General features: G+C 30.7%; 3 protein-coding genes across 3 annotated transcripts; 1 reads left to right on the top strand and 2 right to left on the bottom strand.

The window, feature by feature from the left end:
* Positions 1-2,639: 2,639 nt before the first annotated feature.
* LOC131853352 (lipopolysaccharide-induced tumor necrosis factor-alpha factor homolog) lies at positions 2,640-6,283 on the bottom strand. Its single transcript, XM_059204220.1, has 3 exons — positions 6,268-6,283; positions 4,190-4,496; positions 2,640-2,742 (listed from the first exon to the last, which is right to left on the bottom strand). Exons 1-3 carry the CDS (start codon positions 6,281-6,283, stop codon positions 2,640-2,642), a joined length of 426 nt encoding a protein of 141 aa, XP_059060203.1.
* A 4,423-nt stretch (positions 6,284-10,706) lies between these two features.
* On the bottom strand, positions 10,707-14,291 carry LOC131853413 (lipopolysaccharide-induced tumor necrosis factor-alpha factor homolog). Its single transcript, XM_059204295.1, has 3 exons — positions 13,925-14,291; positions 11,930-12,260; positions 10,707-10,830 (listed from the first exon to the last, which is right to left on the bottom strand). Exons 1-3 carry the CDS (start codon positions 13,935-13,937, stop codon positions 10,728-10,730), a joined length of 447 nt encoding a protein of 148 aa, XP_059060278.1. The 5' UTR covers positions 13,938-14,291; the 3' UTR covers positions 10,707-10,727.
* Positions 14,292-19,085: 4,794 nt separating this feature from the next.
* LOC131853351 (uncharacterized) lies at positions 19,086-19,895 on the top strand. Its single transcript, XM_059204219.1, has one exon. The coding sequence runs from the start codon at positions 19,086-19,088 to the stop codon at positions 19,893-19,895; it is 810 nt and encodes a 269-aa protein (XP_059060202.1).
* The last annotated feature ends 1,129 nt before the right edge of the window (positions 19,896-21,024 follow it).

Here is a 21,024-nt window from a genome sequence, read left to right as displayed (position 1 = left end):
TTTATAAGTTTGTATAAGTACATAATGTGATATTTTACGATAAACTTTAAGATTTTTTTTAAATAAGTATCGTTGTCAAAATTGGCTTCGACAGTTTTTGTGTATACACAGACTAAAGGTTTATAAAATTGAAACAAAACATCCTGTCAATTGATTAAAATCTAATAGTAGATATCAGTATTAATGGTAGTTTCCTCCAGAGTCTGTTAATGCTGCCTTCAAAATGAAAGGTACACACTACGTTCATGTTTTCACCCTGTATATATAATGACATATACTTAGTACTTACGTAGTTCGTCGTTCGATTCCAAATTATTAACTATTTTTATCATACGGACACATGAACGCTTATCAGATTTTATGTTGACTTAATACAAGTTATTTCATTGATCTGTTGTTATGGTTGAAGGGAATCGAGGTCGACAGTGCCTCTACTAAACGACCATTGGATGAATAAATCATCTATTGTAATCTTATCTTACTGAATAATTGTTACAGGCAAGTATTACATGATTATGTACAAGAACATTAACATTTTAATTCATAAACACCTGATTTCAATAATTACAGGAAACAATTGTCTAATGCGTGACAAATTGAGATACATAATTTGTTAACCTTAGTCTGCAGGAATGGCAACATATAATAACATTAAATCTGTACATATACACATATTGATACTCTCGGTGGTCTAGCGGTTTACCAATCCGCTTTACTACCGATGCTTGCGGGTTCGAGTCCGCGCACGGTACGACCATTTTGAACAGATCTTAATGAAATTTTTCATTGTGAATATGGGCTTCATCTCAAAAAACCAAACGAGAAGCGGGAAACAACTGGTATTTAAGAAATTGAAACAACATTGACACTACACAATATTCATAAATATTTATTTATATTAAAAATTGAGGCATCATTATTAATACAATAATCACAAAACAAAGGCAGTCATATTATAGTCATAAAAATCATTAATTAGTTAAAATAGCACAATTTTATTGTACATATTTATGCATATAAATCTCACAATAAAATATAATTTTATTAGTAAAAACTTACCGCAGCATTTGTACTTACTTGTAAAATATACAAATGTATTACAAAAGCACTTAAATTTCAATCATAGGTATATAGTGTAGAAGTACCTAATACTGAACTAAATATTTAACCTTGCTGTGTTATCTTCAACAAGATTCATATCAGTATCATACTACACATAACCATGTTTCGACACTTTATGGAATTTCGTATTACTTATAGTTAACTTAGTAAATAAGCTTGTAAAAGTGAGCTTATACTTTATAAAAATATTCAGGTATAATAAATAATAATAATCAGCTATCAGTAGTTACATCATTATTGTTATATTGGGACTTAAATCAATAGTTAATACGTATAATAGATGTATTCTTCTTTAAATTGACTCAAAGCTGTCAGATCGAACTGACTGTTATATCACATTCTGAATCTTATCATTAAAACATCTTGTTAATAAATAAATATATATAAAATATTAACAAACAGTAGGTATACATTTTATAAAGCACCTTCAAGTAGTAATTATGTACAATACTTATTCTAAAATATATAAATATGTATTGCATATAATAGCTTAAAAATATCAGAAATCACTTCACATAGAAACGTTTATTTGTTATTCATTTTCAAAGCTAATCAAATGTAAAAATTATATCTAGCCTAAGGAATTATTCAAATGGAATTGCGACGACTAGAGACGGAAATCATACAGGTTTCGATAACAATCTGTTGCCACCATATGATTATACTTATCGTATCATTACTTCGTTTCTTGTATCACGTCTTGATTACAGTTTCACAATCAATTCATAGAATGTCTATACGTACATATTGTAAGAAAGTCTTGCAATTCTTCGAGACAGAATTAAATAGCCATACATTTATACCGACTGACTGTTTTCCATTGGGTGAAAGTTAGGGCATATATGTAATATATATAATTAAAAATGTATAGAAAATACAGTAAAAACTTCCCTTACCCTTGTCAAACAATATTATAGTATTTTTTAATTATATCTAATTTTAAACACTGTTTAGACAAGAAAATGCCCTGCCAAATAAATAAAGTAATTGTATTATGAATCAAATTGATTTCATGTACGTACCCACTTATTTTCTAGTTGTAAATAGCAATTTGTAATTTTTTTCAAATGTTTGTAATCACTGTTTTATTTTGTACGTCAACATAACGTATGTATTAATAACTATTTTTCATCGTGTTCATGCACAAAATCCTCATTTGAAGATCCAAATGGCGGACTAAACATTGCCATTTTTTCTCAGTAAACTATACTGCGAACAGAGATTTATGTACGCTAACCATCATTCACAGCGATTTATCATTATACATATATGTTTATAAGTAATTAATCGTTTATATAATAAATATTTAAATAAATAGGTAAATGATTTCGAGCCTTTGAAAAATTATGTGAATAAAAACTGGAAGAGAATGAGCTCAATTGGTACACAGTAATTGATTTACTACTATGTTTACTATAAGTTGTACTAATAAGTTTGAAAACACACTGAAAAGTAAATCTAATTTTGTCTAATGACGTCATATTCAAATAAGCGGCAAAATCTTACATCAACATGTGTTAATTACGATACGTACCCAGATAAGCGTCGCAATTTGTACAATAATGATCCAAATTCAAACATGTGTCAGCACAGTATGGCAAACATGCGCAGAACCATAACCTGAAATTACAATAAAATGGAATTAAATAGCAATAATGCACAAATACATAACAGCAGACTCCATGACTCACTATTATGAAACTTGACAATTGTTTTTAAACATTTGTAGTAAAGTTACATGCAGTTACCGACAAATTACTTAACAGGAAAAAATAATTACTCGACTCGGCTAGTGTTTTTACTGTAATGTTTTAAATAAAATACAATGCACGCTATTAGCTAATAATGTTTATTGGTAAAAGGTTTCTGTACTAGTTTCAGTTTTTTATTCTACACTAGCTAACCGCCCTGGCTTCGCACGCTACATGTATTGTACATATAAACCCTCCTCTTTAATAGATCTACCTATTAAAAGATCAAAGCGAACAGACAGAGGAAGCTACTTCGTTGTACACTATGTAAAGATGCAAAAAACTAAGCATTTCCACATCATAATACAACTCCAACTAGGTAATGTTACAAGTAAAGTATTGAGAATATGTACACGATCTTCGAAATTGCCTCATCATCGCAGCCTGTATCTATCCTCAGTGCCTGGTACGATATAAGTTCCTTCGCTTTACGCTCCTGGAATAGTTGGGTAGGACCAGCTATGAGGAAGGCTTATAATACTTTTACATCTATACTTCTTCTGTATACGCATTACATTAGTCAGGTTCTCCAAACTTACGACTACGAAACTACGACACTTACCTATTCGAGACCCATTAAGCCAAAGCGCTCCATAAAATTGATAATAACCCAGGGCGGGCATACAGAGCCTATTTAGTTCCAAGCTATTCTGAGCTTGTGCTAAGTGTACTAAAATACTAATATCAATATTTAAATGTACTGTATAATGTATGTATTTTGTAAATATATACATTATACATATAAAAAAACGTAGACTAATACAAACAATCATACTCATTAAGACAAATGTTCGTTTCGTGTGGGGAATCAAACCCGCGAATATTGGAAGTAAAGCGTTGTGCTGACCAAATAACCTGCCGATGCCGCCTATATAAAATTGTACATTACTACACCTATACAACTGTAGAGAATAGTCGTCGTATGTCTAGTTCCTGCGTATCAAAGAAATAATAAGGAAGGAACATACTACCCAATTTATGATGAGACATGCAACACTTATTAGTATGATTGAACATAAACAATTTAAACCATAAAACAAGCACAAAAGGTTTAGTTTGGCTTAGCTTTTTTGATCTCATTATATCTCCTAATGTATGAAATTCTCGGGTCACAGGTAACGTGTTCATACTTCATTAGGTCAGTAGGTCTAAGAATAGATTTATAATTATGTGGTTTTTATATTATGTGTCATTTAAAATACATACATCCTTAAATTATCACCCTTCTACTACCAACCCCTATTTTTTAATAGTAATACTTATTTATATGGCAAAACGTTTGCCGGGACATCTAGTATTATATTATATATACTTACCCGAACACACATAGCAGTATGGCCATTAGATGTGTTCGTATCGTGGGATTTCTTCTAACTCTTGTCGTTGTTTCCTGATGGCATGATCTACATATCAGTGTAGAGGGTGTCGGACCCAACGGTTGATCGACAATGACCGTCGAAGCTAATGCAATTGGAGTCACCACCCTCTCTGGAGTTACCTGGTATAGTACTATACCACCTGGGGACGCTGGACGGGACGGGAGTAGACCAGGGTATGGAGGTGGATCAGCTTCATTTAAAGTTGGGTAAACAGGCTGGCTCTCAGGTACATGTTCTTCTTTATCTGAAAAATCATAACATTGTCAGTAATAATTTTAGGATACTCCAAGGGACTCCTCAATAGTACATATATTTTGTATTATACATATATGTACGTAATACTATGTAATACTATGTTATTCTATGGTAAAAAAAATCTTGTCCTTATTTAATAGTATTTAATACTTAAATATTGTAAAACGGAATACTATTTTATGTAATATTATAATATATAAGTTATCTGTGGTAAGAGAGAACTACAAACCCCGACAGGAGTTTTGCAGGATAGTAGAATAATAATATGTAAAATTTGAAAAATAAAGCTTTTTATCTATCTCTCTATCTATCTGTGGTAATAGTTTATGGAGGCATGTTTATTCTCAATGTAATGTCAAGGAACAATGCATAATTACAAAAAAATTATAAAAAATAAAGTTTGTTGATGAAATCCTAACTGATATAATAAATGAGACAGTAATTCTGTTTGTCTGTCTGTCTGTCGCGCTTTCATACCAAAACGATATTTTTTATTGTGCTACACATAGGTGCCAAATTTCGTAAAAATGTAGTCTAGCCTGTGAAAAATAATTTTTTAAATAAGCATAAGCATAATTTTAAAAAATGTTGTTGATTAAATACAAAAAAAAATACATTAAAATTGTGTAAGAAAAAAAATACCCATAATATAGGGATGAATGTTTGTATGGAAATTCTTAATTTTTCAAGCTAGAACGATGAAACTTTTTTCATTGGATTTTCTTATTTGTACAATAATTAGCGTAAGTAATGAAATGCAAACCAAGGTCATTTTCACGCGAATGAAGTCGTGGTAACAGCTAGTTATTTATACTTTCTTATTCGAAATAAATATACGATACGCACACTATACTTGTGACCAATAAATAATATACTTAATTATTTCCTGTAAATAATTAGGTATATAGATGAGGAAATAACACCTTCTATGATAATTTCTCCTGGCAAGACATTTAAACAATTGTCACGTCATAGTATATCTATATATACATACATACTCATATTATAATTACTAACTCAAAATACCTGAACATTAAAACACTTTTAATAATACCACAGATAATACTGTAATACTGATCGACTTGGTTTTAGTCCCAATTTTCGTTCTCTAGCACTAATGTATTTGTTCCCATTTCCGTCTCTTTCTATCTACTTACGTCATAAGGATGAAAAGAATAGCAACATATCGTTTTCCTTTTCTATTACCTTAAAAATATTGAATTGGTGTATACAGACGATTCCCAGAAATTACTGTGAAATACTTTACACATAATAATAAATTTATATCTATAGTACATGTATGTATAGACAGTTTCAAATATAATCATCTCAATTTTCGCCGCGTTTTTTGCAGCTCCTGGAGATCGATTCGTGAATAATTAAAAACCTTGAACAAATGTTGAGAACAGGAAAACTGTTCTTTAATTTAGGTACCTATATCTGTAATTTTTTGTTTTGTAATATAAATATAGATTTAAATTACAGTATTTGCAGCTGTATTCTAAAAAAAATTTGTATTCTAAAGAAAACATACACTAATTATCAATCAAGAATAGCAATAATAGCAGTAATAGCTACAAACATGTCATAATTTTTACAAATTTTAACATTTATCAATGGTCAAGATAATATATAGGACAGAGATAATTATTACCTTATACATATCTATAGTATAATACACAACTGAAGATTCACAATCTTATTTAGAAGTCATCTCTTTAAATACAAGTATACGAAACTCAGACCAAAATATTACTTACTCTCTTCCGGCTTCATTTTGCAATATACTGAAGGCGCCAAAACTAAATGAGATATCACAGAAAATTCCCGTGGAGTTGTGACCTGAATGAACGAAAAGAAACGACTAACGTATAGTATAGTTTATGGCCCAGTTCCAAGTCAGGCAGACATGCCACCCCTGACAAGGTCGTTGGGAAAAAATCAATTTCAGCAACAGTACTACATGGATCTATCCAAACTTAAGGGAAATGCTCCACCATAGAGCTTCCTAGCGTACGTATTATCTTAGGTAGGCACAATTCTATAACATTATACTAACAAAATTTTACTGAATTAATTTTATTATCCCTTACAGTTATTTCGTATTCACATTATATCAATGTCTTTTTTTCGTTAGCCGATGCTTGTACAGAATTATTTTGTTAACTATGTTGTTCGCTCTCTCGTTTGGTAAATGCTAGATTATATAAAACAGAATATCAATACAAGTTTCGGTTCTTAGAACAGATTGGACATTGAAATTACAGAAGATACATGACCTATTAGTCTTATAGAATGACAACCTCGTTCTCTGGAATGACACCTTAGTTCTCAGGAATAATTGATGAGTGGTATCTTGACTGTCACATGATAACCTGACGTCCACAGTGGTATTCTGTGTATACGGTGACGGTTACCGCTTGCCGTCAGATGAGCCGTCAGCTTGTTAGGCTATAAGTGTCACGAGGGTGAAACCGCAGGTACAGCTAGTTTATTATGAATATACTGAAAATTTGCTTAATTTATTTACTCTAAATTAACATATTACATCAATATATCTAAATTCTTTAATACACAACCTTTCTACCACACTCACTTCTTCTCATGGGTTTCACATAGTTATAAAAACTGTTATACAGTCTACATTAAAAATAATGAATTATACAACTATAGCACATATAAACATACATATATTTCATATTTAAAGATATATAATATTGTACTGTATAGTCCCGGAAAGAGCTTAGATATCTGTAGTACAGGTTTCGACCTAATTCAGATTCCAGTTTCTCACAAGGATTAACTGTTGTTTACTTATAAATGTAATTTATTTTAAGGCTTCTTGTAAGTCGTAAATAAAGATTATTATTATTATTCAAACAGTCAATGGCCATAGGCTATTTTAGTTCGTTATATCGTCACATAATATGAAATCGGATTGGAGAAGAGTGGCGGAATAATTGAGATTATATACACCAATTACAGCAATAAATTCTTTTAGATAATATATAAATAATACTATCATATAAATTTTAAGCAAAAAGAAAATTTTGTACATTTTAGTGTTTTTATACATATAAAATGTACAAAATTCTCTTTCATTCTACTACCACCGTCAGGGCAAGGTAGGACAATTCCATAATATATTTAAAATCCTATATAATTTGAAAATTCCTCTGCCATTTTGCCATTGCTGTTCAGACTTACTCTTACTGTTCGGAAATAATTCTAAGCCTTAACTATATCAATCAGAACATATACATTTATTCGGACAGTCAAGCTACTCTTGTAGTACTTCACTCGTACGAAAAAGGGCGAGCACAATAAATCTATAGAGGTCGCAGAGCTACAGGTTTTAGAACCTGCCAATAAATATGTCAAAAAAATGCTATTCAGACTACAATCGACGTAGATCACAGATTTTTAAACAAAATCTTGGCATTATGGACGAGATATAAATAAATAAATATTCAGAAATCTGGACAGAATAAAAAAACCGTAAGGAGGGAAATGTATATGTTAAAATTAAATATATTACGAACCCGTGTTTTCTATTATAGGTATCAGGTTCAAGGTATCATGTGTCAGTATCACAAGCTAATGTAATTTGCCCTCTAATTAATAAACAGGTTTTTATACCACAAGGATATCCAACAACCTAGCTGGAAATCAGCATTTGCTCCCTGGACAAATTTCCACTGAGCTACGGCCTTTTTGCCCTGCTACAACACATAATCTATCTACGAGTATATACTGGTTGATATATATTTATCAACCAGGTACATGCGCGTAGCAGACTCTTTTTGAAAAACCCATACAGTAGTAGTATATCCTCAAAGGAAAACCACAATTTGAGTCCTCCTATACATAATGCAATATTACTAAAATGTGCTAAAAACATATGAGTATAAAGTAAATTATACGTCTGGCTTTTCCTGTTCCAATTTTCTTATTATTTCATAATAAATTATTCTATATTACTACGAGTTATATGTGACTCTGTTTGCCTTCTTCTACAATAAGAGATAGCTTATATCCTTCCTCATGGGATATATATCTTTATGTTTTTCATTCAGATCCAATTGGCTTCTTAGTGATAGTGAATAGTTAATAAACAGATAGACAAATATACTTTCGTTTTTATAATTTTAGGATTAGTATGGATGACAAATATGAATTACCATAATTGTCAGGACATAATTAAAAGAACATTGTCAATTATTGGCCATAATTTATTTCTTTATAATGACTATAGCACCGCAGATAACATCATATTATGTCAGAAATGTAACTCAGTCTGATTAAATTAAAATAATAACGGTAAGAACATTATTATTTTAACTGTAAATAAGTAGGTACTTAGTAAACTATTGTGTTCTGAATCATGAGTAGTATTAATATGCACTTGTACATTACCAACTGCACATATGTATATATTTTTAAATATAAGTGTATTTTTTACAAATGTAAGAATATTATGTGTTCCAAATTTTTGTGATAATAATAATAAATAATAAACTTGTATCAGATTTATATTTCATTATATATTTAATTTATGTAGTACAATTAAAAGTATTTAAAACAGAAAATTAGGTAATCGTTTTTGTATTTCGCTCCGTTAGTTATTTTTTTTTTACTGGTTCACTTAAGTTATCAGGTATTTAATTATTAATGTTCATATTTATAGTTTATATACTTATATAGCCAACAATATTTATATATCGTAACAAATGAAATGCCACAGTAAATAAAAAACAAAAACAATACTTAAAAGGTCTCTCATAATGTCAATGTTACTGTGACAAAGTACTAACTTATTTACGTAATTATTATTGGAAAATACTTAAACATACATTAAATTAATAATATACTACTTTTCCTTGTTATACTTAGGCAAAGAGTAACAAATATCGTAATTATTTAATTAATTATTCGATTCCTTGAAACATTATACTTATTTTTCCTCTTAAATTACTAGGAAAAAACAATATAATGTTCGTAAATTTTTTACCATATGCATATTACAGTATTACAAAAAGTAAAGTTACCACATTATAATTATCACGAGCTTAAAAAATGCTAATACGAACGAGAAAAAAAGACTAGTGAAATATCTATACAATAATTTCTAAAAATGCACATGAATACAACTAAATATTTATTTCTTTGTTATAAAAAGAGACAGCCTTATTAATCCTAATATATATTTAAAAAAGCCCTTTAATTATTATATTTAATAATATTAGCTCCTTTACACTTTAAAACATCAAATGTAAGTAAGTAAATTGCCGATACTATATTTTTTATAGATATTATTACTTTTTATAATTTGACATATTTCATAAACAAAAAATTATATAAAGAACTAAAATAAAAAAAAAATATAAAGTTTAATTCTCAACAGTAATATAGTACCTATATGTAATGAACCTATTTTCTTTATTGATCTATTTCGTCTCCTTTTTTCAAGAAAATTTTGTGATTTGAAGATAAATAACAGAAATTCACAACTTTGATATGTCTATTCGTAAGATGCTTTGGTTTTTTTGCATTTGGTAAGTATAAGCTAAAACTAATCTTTACTTATTACCAATTAAAATACTGTTCAGACTTGTACAAGGATATTTTTTTAATTCCAATGAATATAATGTATTTGATATAAATATAAGCGATATCAATCATATTGATAGTTTATTAGAAATGTTCTGGTAATCATTAATACCGTTAAATGTAATTTTTGTCCCGTTATTTCATTTAAAAACTAAATTCTGATAAAAAAGAAATATGGGACAAATATATAACTCCAACTAAAACATGATTTTTACAGAAGATGTAGTTCATAGATGACGAATATAAAAAAATACAATCAAACATTTTTACCGTTCTTCTGTTATTGAAGTCAGTTAAAACATTTCAATTGTGTTGATCCACCAATGTTTCTACAAAGAAATATAATTATGATTCAATATTGAAGTACTATTATTATACATTATTAGTATTAAATTCTTTCCTTGCCATTTATATTTCTAATTGACCTCAATTATTTTTATCATAATTATATGTATTTCCATACCTAGTAGGACAAATATGTTGTTTTATGTATTTTATTATAGGAACTAATTTGTACCCATGTTTTTATAAAGTATTCAATTGGATTGGATTGAAGTAAGATACCTATAATATATGATAAAACTGATAATTATAAACAGTAAGAATGATCTTAATTCTGATATGTGCCGACATAAGACCCGCAATTTGAACAATAATGGTCCACATTCATACAGGAATCCATACAGTAAGGTATGCAAACGCAGGGCCACAATCTGAAAACAGAAATAGTATTTTTACACTAAAATACAATATTAAACACCATAGGGATCAATAGAAGAAAATGACATACTGCGCTGACCCTAAATAATGTCCAGGCAATGATGATGATTATTACTCATCAATTAATAAAAACACAAAAATAAATTTCTCACATCTAGTATGCCTATATAAATATGTTGAATATGAAAATAAGTTATTTAACTAATTTATTACAAAAATGTTAAGTATGGTTTGATTTGTATGCATTCCACTTTTCAACAAAACAATACATCAAAAGGACAATGGTAGTTTGTTCTTTGTTCTATTAAGTTAAAATATGTCCAACATTTATTTGAATGTATTAATTGTTATCTTATTATCCATAATCACGACAGTTCACAATAGGTCAGAATGCTCTGTTTGGAATTGTAATTGTGAGGAAAAAAGCATACAATTATCCATAATTTACTAATTAACATAAATTGAATGATAAGCCATTATCAATATGATGACAATAGTAATAATATGAGTCATAACGCAAATTAGTTCTACGTAACATTTCTTATTATTGTAAACAATAAAAAAATTGCTAAGAGAATGTAAGGACGTCGTTTTGAACCCTAACACAAAAACAAGGGTTGATAAGTTTTATGAGTGTGTATTTTTCTATATTTGTTGTGTTAGCTCTTAAACGAAATGACCTATTATGAAAACTTTTTTTGTTTCTAATATGACGTGAGCGAGATTGTTCTTAGCAACAATTTGTGAGATTTTTTTTTTACATGTTTGTTACTTATTTTTAATTGCATACTTATAATTAGCATATTATGTAGGTTAAATTATTAATGGATATCTCTATCTAAGTACAATGATCTCTCCAAGTCATTATTTTTTTGATCTTTTCGGTTTTTTATTGAAAAAAGGTAAATGTTTGTTTAAGAACTTGTGTGTGATAAGAGTCTGCACGAAATATAAATGTATACACAAACTATTCTATTTCAACTGTCAAATTCGAACTCACTACATTACGGAGTGCCCTCTAGGGCGGGTGATATAATAGCCAACCACGGTCTTAATTTTAAATAATATAAAATTATTTTGAAATTTTCTTACCCAAATACACACAAAAGTAATGCCATCATATGTGTTCGCATGGACGATTTCTGTTCAATCCTTGTTGTAGTTTGTTCATTACACGATCTGCAGGTGACTCTTGTGGGCTGAGGACCAATATGCTGTCCAACGACAACGCCCGGAACTAGTCCGGGAGTAACTGTGACTACCGCTTGAGGTACCTGGTGGTAGACCGTCGGACCAGGTGGCATTGGAGCGGTACCTTGGGGGGCAGGGTATGGAGCTCCATAACCTACCTCGGGTCCAGGGTACGGCGGTGGGTTTATAGGGGGATATAACGACTGAGGATTATTCACAAATCCAACTTTACCTGAAATTATGATAAGGATAAAATTAATAATTGCCTTAAATTACCTAAAACTATTTAAGAAAAATTCCCACTGGTAGATATTTATAACGCCTATGATTTGTCTTTGGAGTTGTGAAATAATGAATAAATCATGATGTAAAAGAAATAAACTACGTGTGATATACGTACGTACATGATGAATATGTTTATACTATTTTTATTTTAAGACAAGGTACCGGGTTCTGTTAATCAGCGCCATTATGTATCGAACTTTCTTGTCAGATGCCATATTAAAGAATCTCAAAATTGGATAGGTTTAGTGTTAAGTGCAGATGGAGACAACTTCGGGGGGAATAAATAACACAATAATGCAGGTAGGTAAAACAACTAGTAAACAATGCAGAAAAATAAAAAAACTCCAGAATCTATGCTCTAAAAGAAATTACAAGTTTCTTTCAGGAACTGAAAAGGAGTCATCAGTTTCACGAATCTGTTTTTGTTTAGACAGGTTTTAAAATAATATAGGAATTTCCAAAACACTGCGCATACACATCTGTGTTGGAGTGATTTTTCTTCAAAACCGGATTTTTGGGGGGAAAGCCAAACAGTTATAAACAACACAGCGTAAGGGGAATAAAGCGCATAAGTGAATCAGGAAAATAAATTTGTACAATCACCTTACAATGTTTGATCAATTATTATGAAATATTCAATATTTCATAACATTAAACGATCTGTATTCACAACAAATGCTACGGCATGGTGACATCATGTGTATATTGGGTAGTAGATTTTTTTTTTAATAATAGGGACTAGTGGTTCTATTGTATATTATATATTTATTATTACTATATACGATACCACGTGGAAACGCCCATAGCCTAATTGCTGAACAAAAGTTCAATACAACTAAATAATCTGCACACTAGGTATATACCTACAGTATGAAAAAGTAATTTCATGAAATTTTTCTAAAGTAGGTATATGTATATATATTAAACATACAGACGAAATATGATTTACATAATACAAACAATGTTTGATGTTATAATAAGTTGTTCCTATTTTAAAACTTAATTATGTTAAACAATATTTACCCATTTATACAAAACAAAAACATTATATAGTTTGTAATTCATATTATATCCAAAATTACTTTACCTTACCTTTCCACGAAAATAAGTAGGTAGCTACAGAATTATAATTGACTCGGAACTAAAACATTACTTACTGGCTTACTCATCTCCACTTACTACTTACTTGACATCATTAGGTGTCGACTCATTTATATCTTTTTAAATTATGGCCTATGTATTATTCAGATGTATAAGGTATTACTGTAAAGAGTCATCAAAATTCGTTTAGTAGTTTTTGCGTAAAAGAGTAACAAACATCCATCCATCCTAACAAAACATTCGCATTTATAATATTAATAACAACATAATGTTCTATTTTTAAATATTTTATTTATATAATATATTTATATTATTTATTTATATATTAAACACATAATCAAATTTGAAAATTTAATTAGTAGGTATGAATGCAGTATTATTGTACTATACATAGATTCGTTATGAAGTACGAATTATTTTAAATATTATAAAATTCTATAAATTCTACCATATAAATAAACATATCTATACTATTAGCACAATTTTAATCACTCAAATCAAATAACTTACCACTTGTATCCATTCTGAGAACTATTTACTACCACAGAATAAACAAATGCTGTAAGAGGCAAATCTAACTCGCACGATAGACTTTTACAGACTGACAGGTACAGTACTGAACACCATGCGTCATCAGACGATCGTCTACGCAATTTGTTGATAACAGTAGTTTTTTTTCTAATTTACGCTTATGAAACGCTTACCGACACAGATGTTTGGTCTAAATTTCAATGTGTATAGATTATAATATTAAAGTCATCGCGTCTTATGAACACTTAAACAGCATTAAGTAATTTAACGTTCTCGGTGTTATTATGGCGAAACAAGTAAAATCGTCATTATAGGAGTCACCAATGTACCCCCTTCATAGTAGTTACTGTATTTTACATGTGCAAATGTAATAGAAAAGAAACAGCAAAATTTTAACAATTTTAATGATACTAAATGTAATAAATATTTAAAATAAAAATGGGTTTACAGTCTGCAAATACAGTTTATTTTTTTTTTAATAAAAAACAGAATTGGCAACCTATTGTCATTTTCCTTCAGGTGGACTGTTAGGGCCAAAGCAACTACCAAATATCTATATTATATCTATATATACCTAATATGTAATCGAAACATTAACAGCACTACGAACATCACCCATGGACTAAGATGGTATAAAACCTACATTATTAAAATTATAATAGAAAAGAAAAGATCCTATGATTTTATACGAAAATATCACAAATATGAAACTCATAGGACGCTTCAGAATCTCCATGTACAGTTTGATAAGCAACACAACTGGCTCTGATAAGAATATGGATATGAGATATCACTGATAAAAACAGATATACATATTATATGTCAACTATTTAAGAGCTCGTTGTTACGATAAAATAATTTATATCACATCTCTGCAATATCATATGATTATGTTATGATATATGATTATTATTATGTTCTAAAGTGACATGATGTTCATTTGTCTCAAATGCCACCTGTTTAAGTTGTATATGATAATTCTATTTCCATTTAGTAATAAAAAAGAAGTATGTTATTTTTTCTTTAATCAAATATGGTGGAAAAAAACACGATTAGTTTACTGACAAACAAAATATTCTCATCAACCTCGGACTTATTCATTGACGGTCCTTTTAAACTTTTTTTTTTATAATTTAAAAATCATTTATAAAGATCTGGTGCATGCTACACTGACGGTATACTTGTACACTTGGGTAGCACTAGTGGATGATGATGGTCAGGTCAGTGAGTCCACTGTGGTGAATTTACAAGAACTTCATCACGATGGTTTCCAGAAGGACTCGCGTGGACATTAACCTAACAAACCCATTGCTAGCCCACCAAACCTTCAGTGCTGAATTTATCTTATTTACAATACTGTCAATAACTACATAGACAAATTTAAAGTTAAAAACTATCAAGAATCCATCTTTTAATATAGGTTCTCTTCTTCAATAGAATACGATTTCTGCAGCCGGGAGTTCTAAAACCAAGAATGTCTCTTTGTATTTTATTTGGAAACCGTAGCACGTAAGATGTCAAATTTGTTGTCCTCGCTAGTTCCAGTCTAGACTTCGTGATTGGTAACTTAATTATCTTCAAACCACCGTTTTGATGCTCTCTCTTTTTGTATGTTAAGTTCTCCTTTCGTATATAAGCGAGACAAATATAACACTATTTTACTGGAATAACAAACAAACTGATAGGAATTGAAATAAAATCGAAACATGAAAACATCAACAAGTGATGTAGTGTTTAGTGCTGCTCTCTCTTTGTACATATAAGGTTCTCTTGTCGAATTAATATTTGTATACTCGTCATATACAACAAAATCATAGGTTTCTAAAACATGTACAGTTATTTTTGTCCCCTAATTGGAAGTAAACAACCTGATAGCTTTCTTGAAGGATGGTAACTATCTAAACATCAACGAGCGAATAGCAAACGTTATGTCGTCGTATAAAGAATCTCATTTGCTGATGGCTCACCTGATGAAAAGTGACAAGCCACTGTAAGCCACTTAAGTAAAAGTTAAAAAGAGTACTTAGTTAGGAAACTAAAGATGACAATACTCAATACTTAATTTATCTTTCAATTCTTGTCCCTTACGGTTCTAGGAATGAAAGTCTGAAAAAACGGGCGACCACAATAGATCTCTGTAGGTCGCTATGTTACAGGTCCAAAACACTTTGTAATAGGCCCAACCCCTTTAAAAAAGGTGATATCATTAAGGTAAGGTCTCTTCATGTTTCTAGTTTGTCACTTTCCAGCAGGTGGTCTGTTACACAAAATAAACTCATTCTTAACCTGAGTATATATTTTCTTATAATATAAGTCCTTTACAACACTTATGTTAAGTACTTGTTTACCTGTAAATGGAATGTACAATACGTCAACTTTCCAAAGTACAGTTTTGTTCACAGACATGAGTAATCTAAATAAAGATAATATACCGGATGACTTTGTTTATCATGCGGAAAAATATGACATAATATAATAGATACATAAACGTGTTTCCATTAATACTAAAGTCTTTTAAAAAATTGACAGTTTATTTACTGCCTCGACAGATTAGTGGTTTAGCACACTAACTTCCTTCCTACGGTCTCGTATGTAAGTGTTTGTATCGGTCTGGGTGTTTTCTCTGTATATTTTTAATGGATTATAATAGAATATTGTTGTGAGCACAAGGTCAGATCAGTTTGCACATCGTGATGAATTCACCATGAATTTATCATAATGGTTTCTAGCAGGAAGCACATGGAAGTCAACCAAACAAGGTACATTGCTAGCAAGAAGATCAACAGTTCACATTATTAACAATTCCATTCTTCCCATCTATGTATATTAGGTGTGTATTTACATTTTTCTTGTACCCATAACACAACCTTGTCTAAGCTTGGTACTAGATGTCGCTGTGTGAGATACTGTTATTTTTTTACCTATATTTTAATGTTTAAAAAATTGCAACTTTAGACTGTAATATTTTTTGACAATAAATCAGAAATATGATATATACGTATGTATAAACATACAAACGTCCATACTCACGAACTTTTTAGTATATAATTAAAATTTCTTATATGATTAAATTTCAGATTTATAATTCTTGGACTACATTGATTATACTAATAGCATAATATAATATAATTTTCTCCGAACAACAAAGAATGAAAATTTGGTCCGGTATAATAAAAAAAATCAAGTTTGGAAATATGGACAAACGCTCAAGTCACAAACAAGTGCTACAGCAATTATGAAATAATCACCAAAAAAATCACGACCATCGCAATGCTGTTATTAAGTTCAAGGTTTTGCCTCACATGTTTTTTTTTGTTTTTTTATATACATACTAATATTATACACGCGAACACTTTCGCGTGTATAATAGCAGTATGTCTGTACGTTATCTGTTGTTACAACTAATCGACTAATTAATTTGATATCTTGGTAGATTATGAGGAAGCCATAGATATCTTTTATCTTAAAAAATACTCTGTAAGAAGTTAAATAGGGATTGAAAATGTATGCGGATAAAGTCAGTAACAGTCAATATTTCATATATTAGTATCCCATTTCAATTTTTTCTTCTCGAAGTCTATTACAATCTTATTTTTTAGGCTATTGATTAAAATATAAATAATGAAAAAGTATTGTAAAGAATTAAAAGGACGATGAAAGGTAATATAGCACAATTCTTAATTTCATAATGATCGTATAAATCAATACATACATATCTTTGCCTTTTTTAGCTTTGTCCGCGAATATATAGTTATAACATATAGTCATTCTTCTAAACATTTTAATGTTTTTTTTTAATTGTAGAAAAAATAATCTTTATTCTTACGGATTGGATTCCAATTATTGATTCTAAAATTGAAAGTATATTTCAAGAAGTAATTAAAAATCCCATTATCTTATCTATATAAGTCCAACTGTAGACTATAGCGGGAATCGAAATACAATGACTTGAGTCAATTTTTAAAACCCCAGTGGTCACCCAAGTCACACTAAAGTCATACCCATCTGTCACGAGTTAGCCTTTAGCCGCTCCATAAATCCTTCCACAGGTTTAAAGTGCTATCTGCACTCGCTACCTATCGTTCAGTGAAGCTATAAAGACCAGTTTCGGTAAACAGGGAATAATTCGAAAAAAAAATTCTTAGAATATTATATTGGTCAACATGGAACTCCTTTTTGTGAAAACTTGCCAATTATTTGAAGTGACCAAACCAGGTAAATTATGTATTTATAGAGATTTTTATCTACGTTACTTATCACTGTTAGAGAATAACTGGTTATACACGTTGTCAGATAATACTGTATAAGTAAATATGGACGTTTACGTACGTTTTTATCTACTTGTGACAATATTATCTGTGTGGAACAGATATGTATTTTAAAAACATAACCTAACGGACATATTCGTCATCACTCGGGTATACGTTATTATTTTTATAGCCAGTTCTGTGGAAAATAATTATCCATTCTCTAGTAAAAAAGTTTAAATCAACTTGTTTTAATCTAGTTTTTACTATCGTCTACTAAATACACTTAGAAACTCAAATAGATTTAATTAATATTTAAGTAAAGGAAAGCCTTTTTTAAGCCGGATACCTATCTCACAAACAGATTGACAAAATGTGATCGTCTCGTCTCTATTTAACGATTACTTACATGTAATGAATTATATGTACTACCCAGCATTGACCCTAGACCGAGTTTGTATTGAAAGTACCCTATGTGTTACTCTGAGACATTATAATCTATTTATCTACATTTACGACAAACTGTACAAAACAAACATACAAACATGCTCACACACTTTCGAGAATGTATTATTCATATACATAATATACATATTTCAGATTATCATTGTTGTATTAATTATTTCCAATTATTCATGTAATTTGCAATACTATAGGTAATACTTTCATAAGCTGACTCTTCGTTTGAAAACTATCTGATGTTATTAAAAAGATATTGTTTGTAGATGTGGTTTTATTCATTTATTTGTTATTTTTAATTCTGTTATTATATACACTGTCATATATTCAATATTTTATTAATATCACTCCTTCTGTATATCAACACGCCAACCATAACCACACTGGTGACACCCTATTGAACATTATTATTTGAAAAATTTTGAAGATAAAATATGACAGAGAGCAGCACTACATCTACAGTACGAGACGGTATGTCATCTGAAATTTTTAAAGTAGCAATAAAAGTACCACCCTTTTGGCCCGAAGAGCCGGAAATATGGTTTGCTCAGGTGGAAAGACAATTCGCTATTTCAAAAATTACCAATGATTTAACCAAATTTAATTACGTAATAGGTCAACTCGACCAACAATTTTCTAAAGAGGTAAAAGACGTAATTATCAACCCGCCTGTAGAGGGAAAGTATGACAAGCTCAAATCAGAATTAGTTAAGCGTCTCACTGCATCAAAGGATAAAAAGGTGAAACAATTATTAATGCACGAGGAGCTGGGAGATCGCAAGCCCTCGCAGTTTCTAAGACATTTGCAGAGTTTAGCTGGACCGAAGGTACCGGATGAGTTTCTTCAAACGATTTGGACCAGCCGCCTTCCTGCACGTATTCAGACCATCCTTATAGCACAACCTACGGCTGATTTAGAAGTATTAGCGGATTTAGCTGATAGAATCATGGATCTCACGCCATGTTCACCCCACGTTGCTGTCATGAGTCGTGATGGTGCAGGCCCTAGTTCCAGTAATATGGCGAACGAAATAGCAGAGTTGCGTAAACAAGTGAAGTCACTCACTATGCAATTGGATCGTCGTCAGCGCTCTAGTTCTAGGAATTCACATTCACAACGTAGCCGATCATCATCAAGGTCCCATAACAATTATAAAAAGTTTCCCGTATGTTGGTATCATCATAAATTTGGTAGCAAAGCGAACAAGTGCGTAAAACCATGCGACTATAGTCAGGAAAACTAACAAGGCAGTCGACAGTGGCGACAAGCGATTGCCCAATTTCCAGTAGTCGCCTTTTCGTTACGGATCGGAATACAAAGACTCAGTTTCTCGTTGATACCGGAAGCGATCTCTGCGTCTTTCCTCGATCACTACTACGAGAACGTCGCACCAAGACCAATTATCAACTGCGTGCCGCCAACGGAAGCGTCATCGATACCTACGGCTACGCACATTTGAATCTGGACTTGGGACTACGTAGGCAATTTCCATGGAGATTTGTAGTTGCTGATGTAACTAAGTGTATTATAGGTGTAGATTTTTTATCATTTTATAATTTAATTGTTGACTGTTATAATCAATGTTTAATAGATAATACCACTACACTTACTGCGAAAGCTACACATTCACATCCTTCCAACACAATTCAATCTATTAAAGTTTTAATAGGTGATTCTAAATTTCATAATATTTTGGCTGAATTTCCTGAAATTACTCGACCAGCAGGTGTACATAGAACCATTACACATAACACAGTTCATCACATACGCACCACACCTGGTCCACCCGTTCATTGCAATCTTCGACGTTTAGCTCCAGACAAGTTAAAAATTGCGAAACAAGAGTTTTAGTCAATGTTGGCTAATGGTATAGCTAGACCTTCAGAGAGTCCATGGGCATCCCCATTGCATTTAGTAGCTAAAAAAGATAACGGTTGGCGTCCTTGCGGTGATTATCGCATGCTAAATGCCAGGACGATTCCTGATAGGTATCCGATTAGACACATTCATGATTTTACTCATTCTATCTCCGGTTGTAAAGTGTTTTCTACTATTGACCTTGTTAAAGCGTATAATCAGATACCTGTCAATATCGAGGACATACCGAAGACAGCTATTACAACTCCTTTTGGTTTATACGAATTTCCGTATATGACCTTCGGGTTGCGTAACGCAGGTCAATCTTTTCAAAGATTTGTTGATGAGGTGACTAGGGGACTTGATTTTTGTTATAGTTATTTAGACGATTTCCTTATTTTCTCCCGATCTGATGCAGAGCATGAACAACATTTACGTACAATTTTTACTAGAATGAGAGAGTACAGTATAATAATCAATACAGCTAAATCAATTTTCGGTGCATCAGAAGTTAC

This window comes from Achroia grisella, unplaced genomic scaffold (genome assembly GCF_030625045.1).
Source record: "Achroia grisella isolate CSIRO2021 unplaced genomic scaffold, CSIRO_AGI_Agris_v1 utg900, whole genome shotgun sequence".
Classification (NCBI taxonomy): Eukaryota; Metazoa; Arthropoda; class Insecta; order Lepidoptera; family Pyralidae; genus Achroia; species Achroia grisella.
Note: the sequence above shows the minus strand (reverse complement) of the source record. Positions and strands in the feature narration are given on the sequence as shown.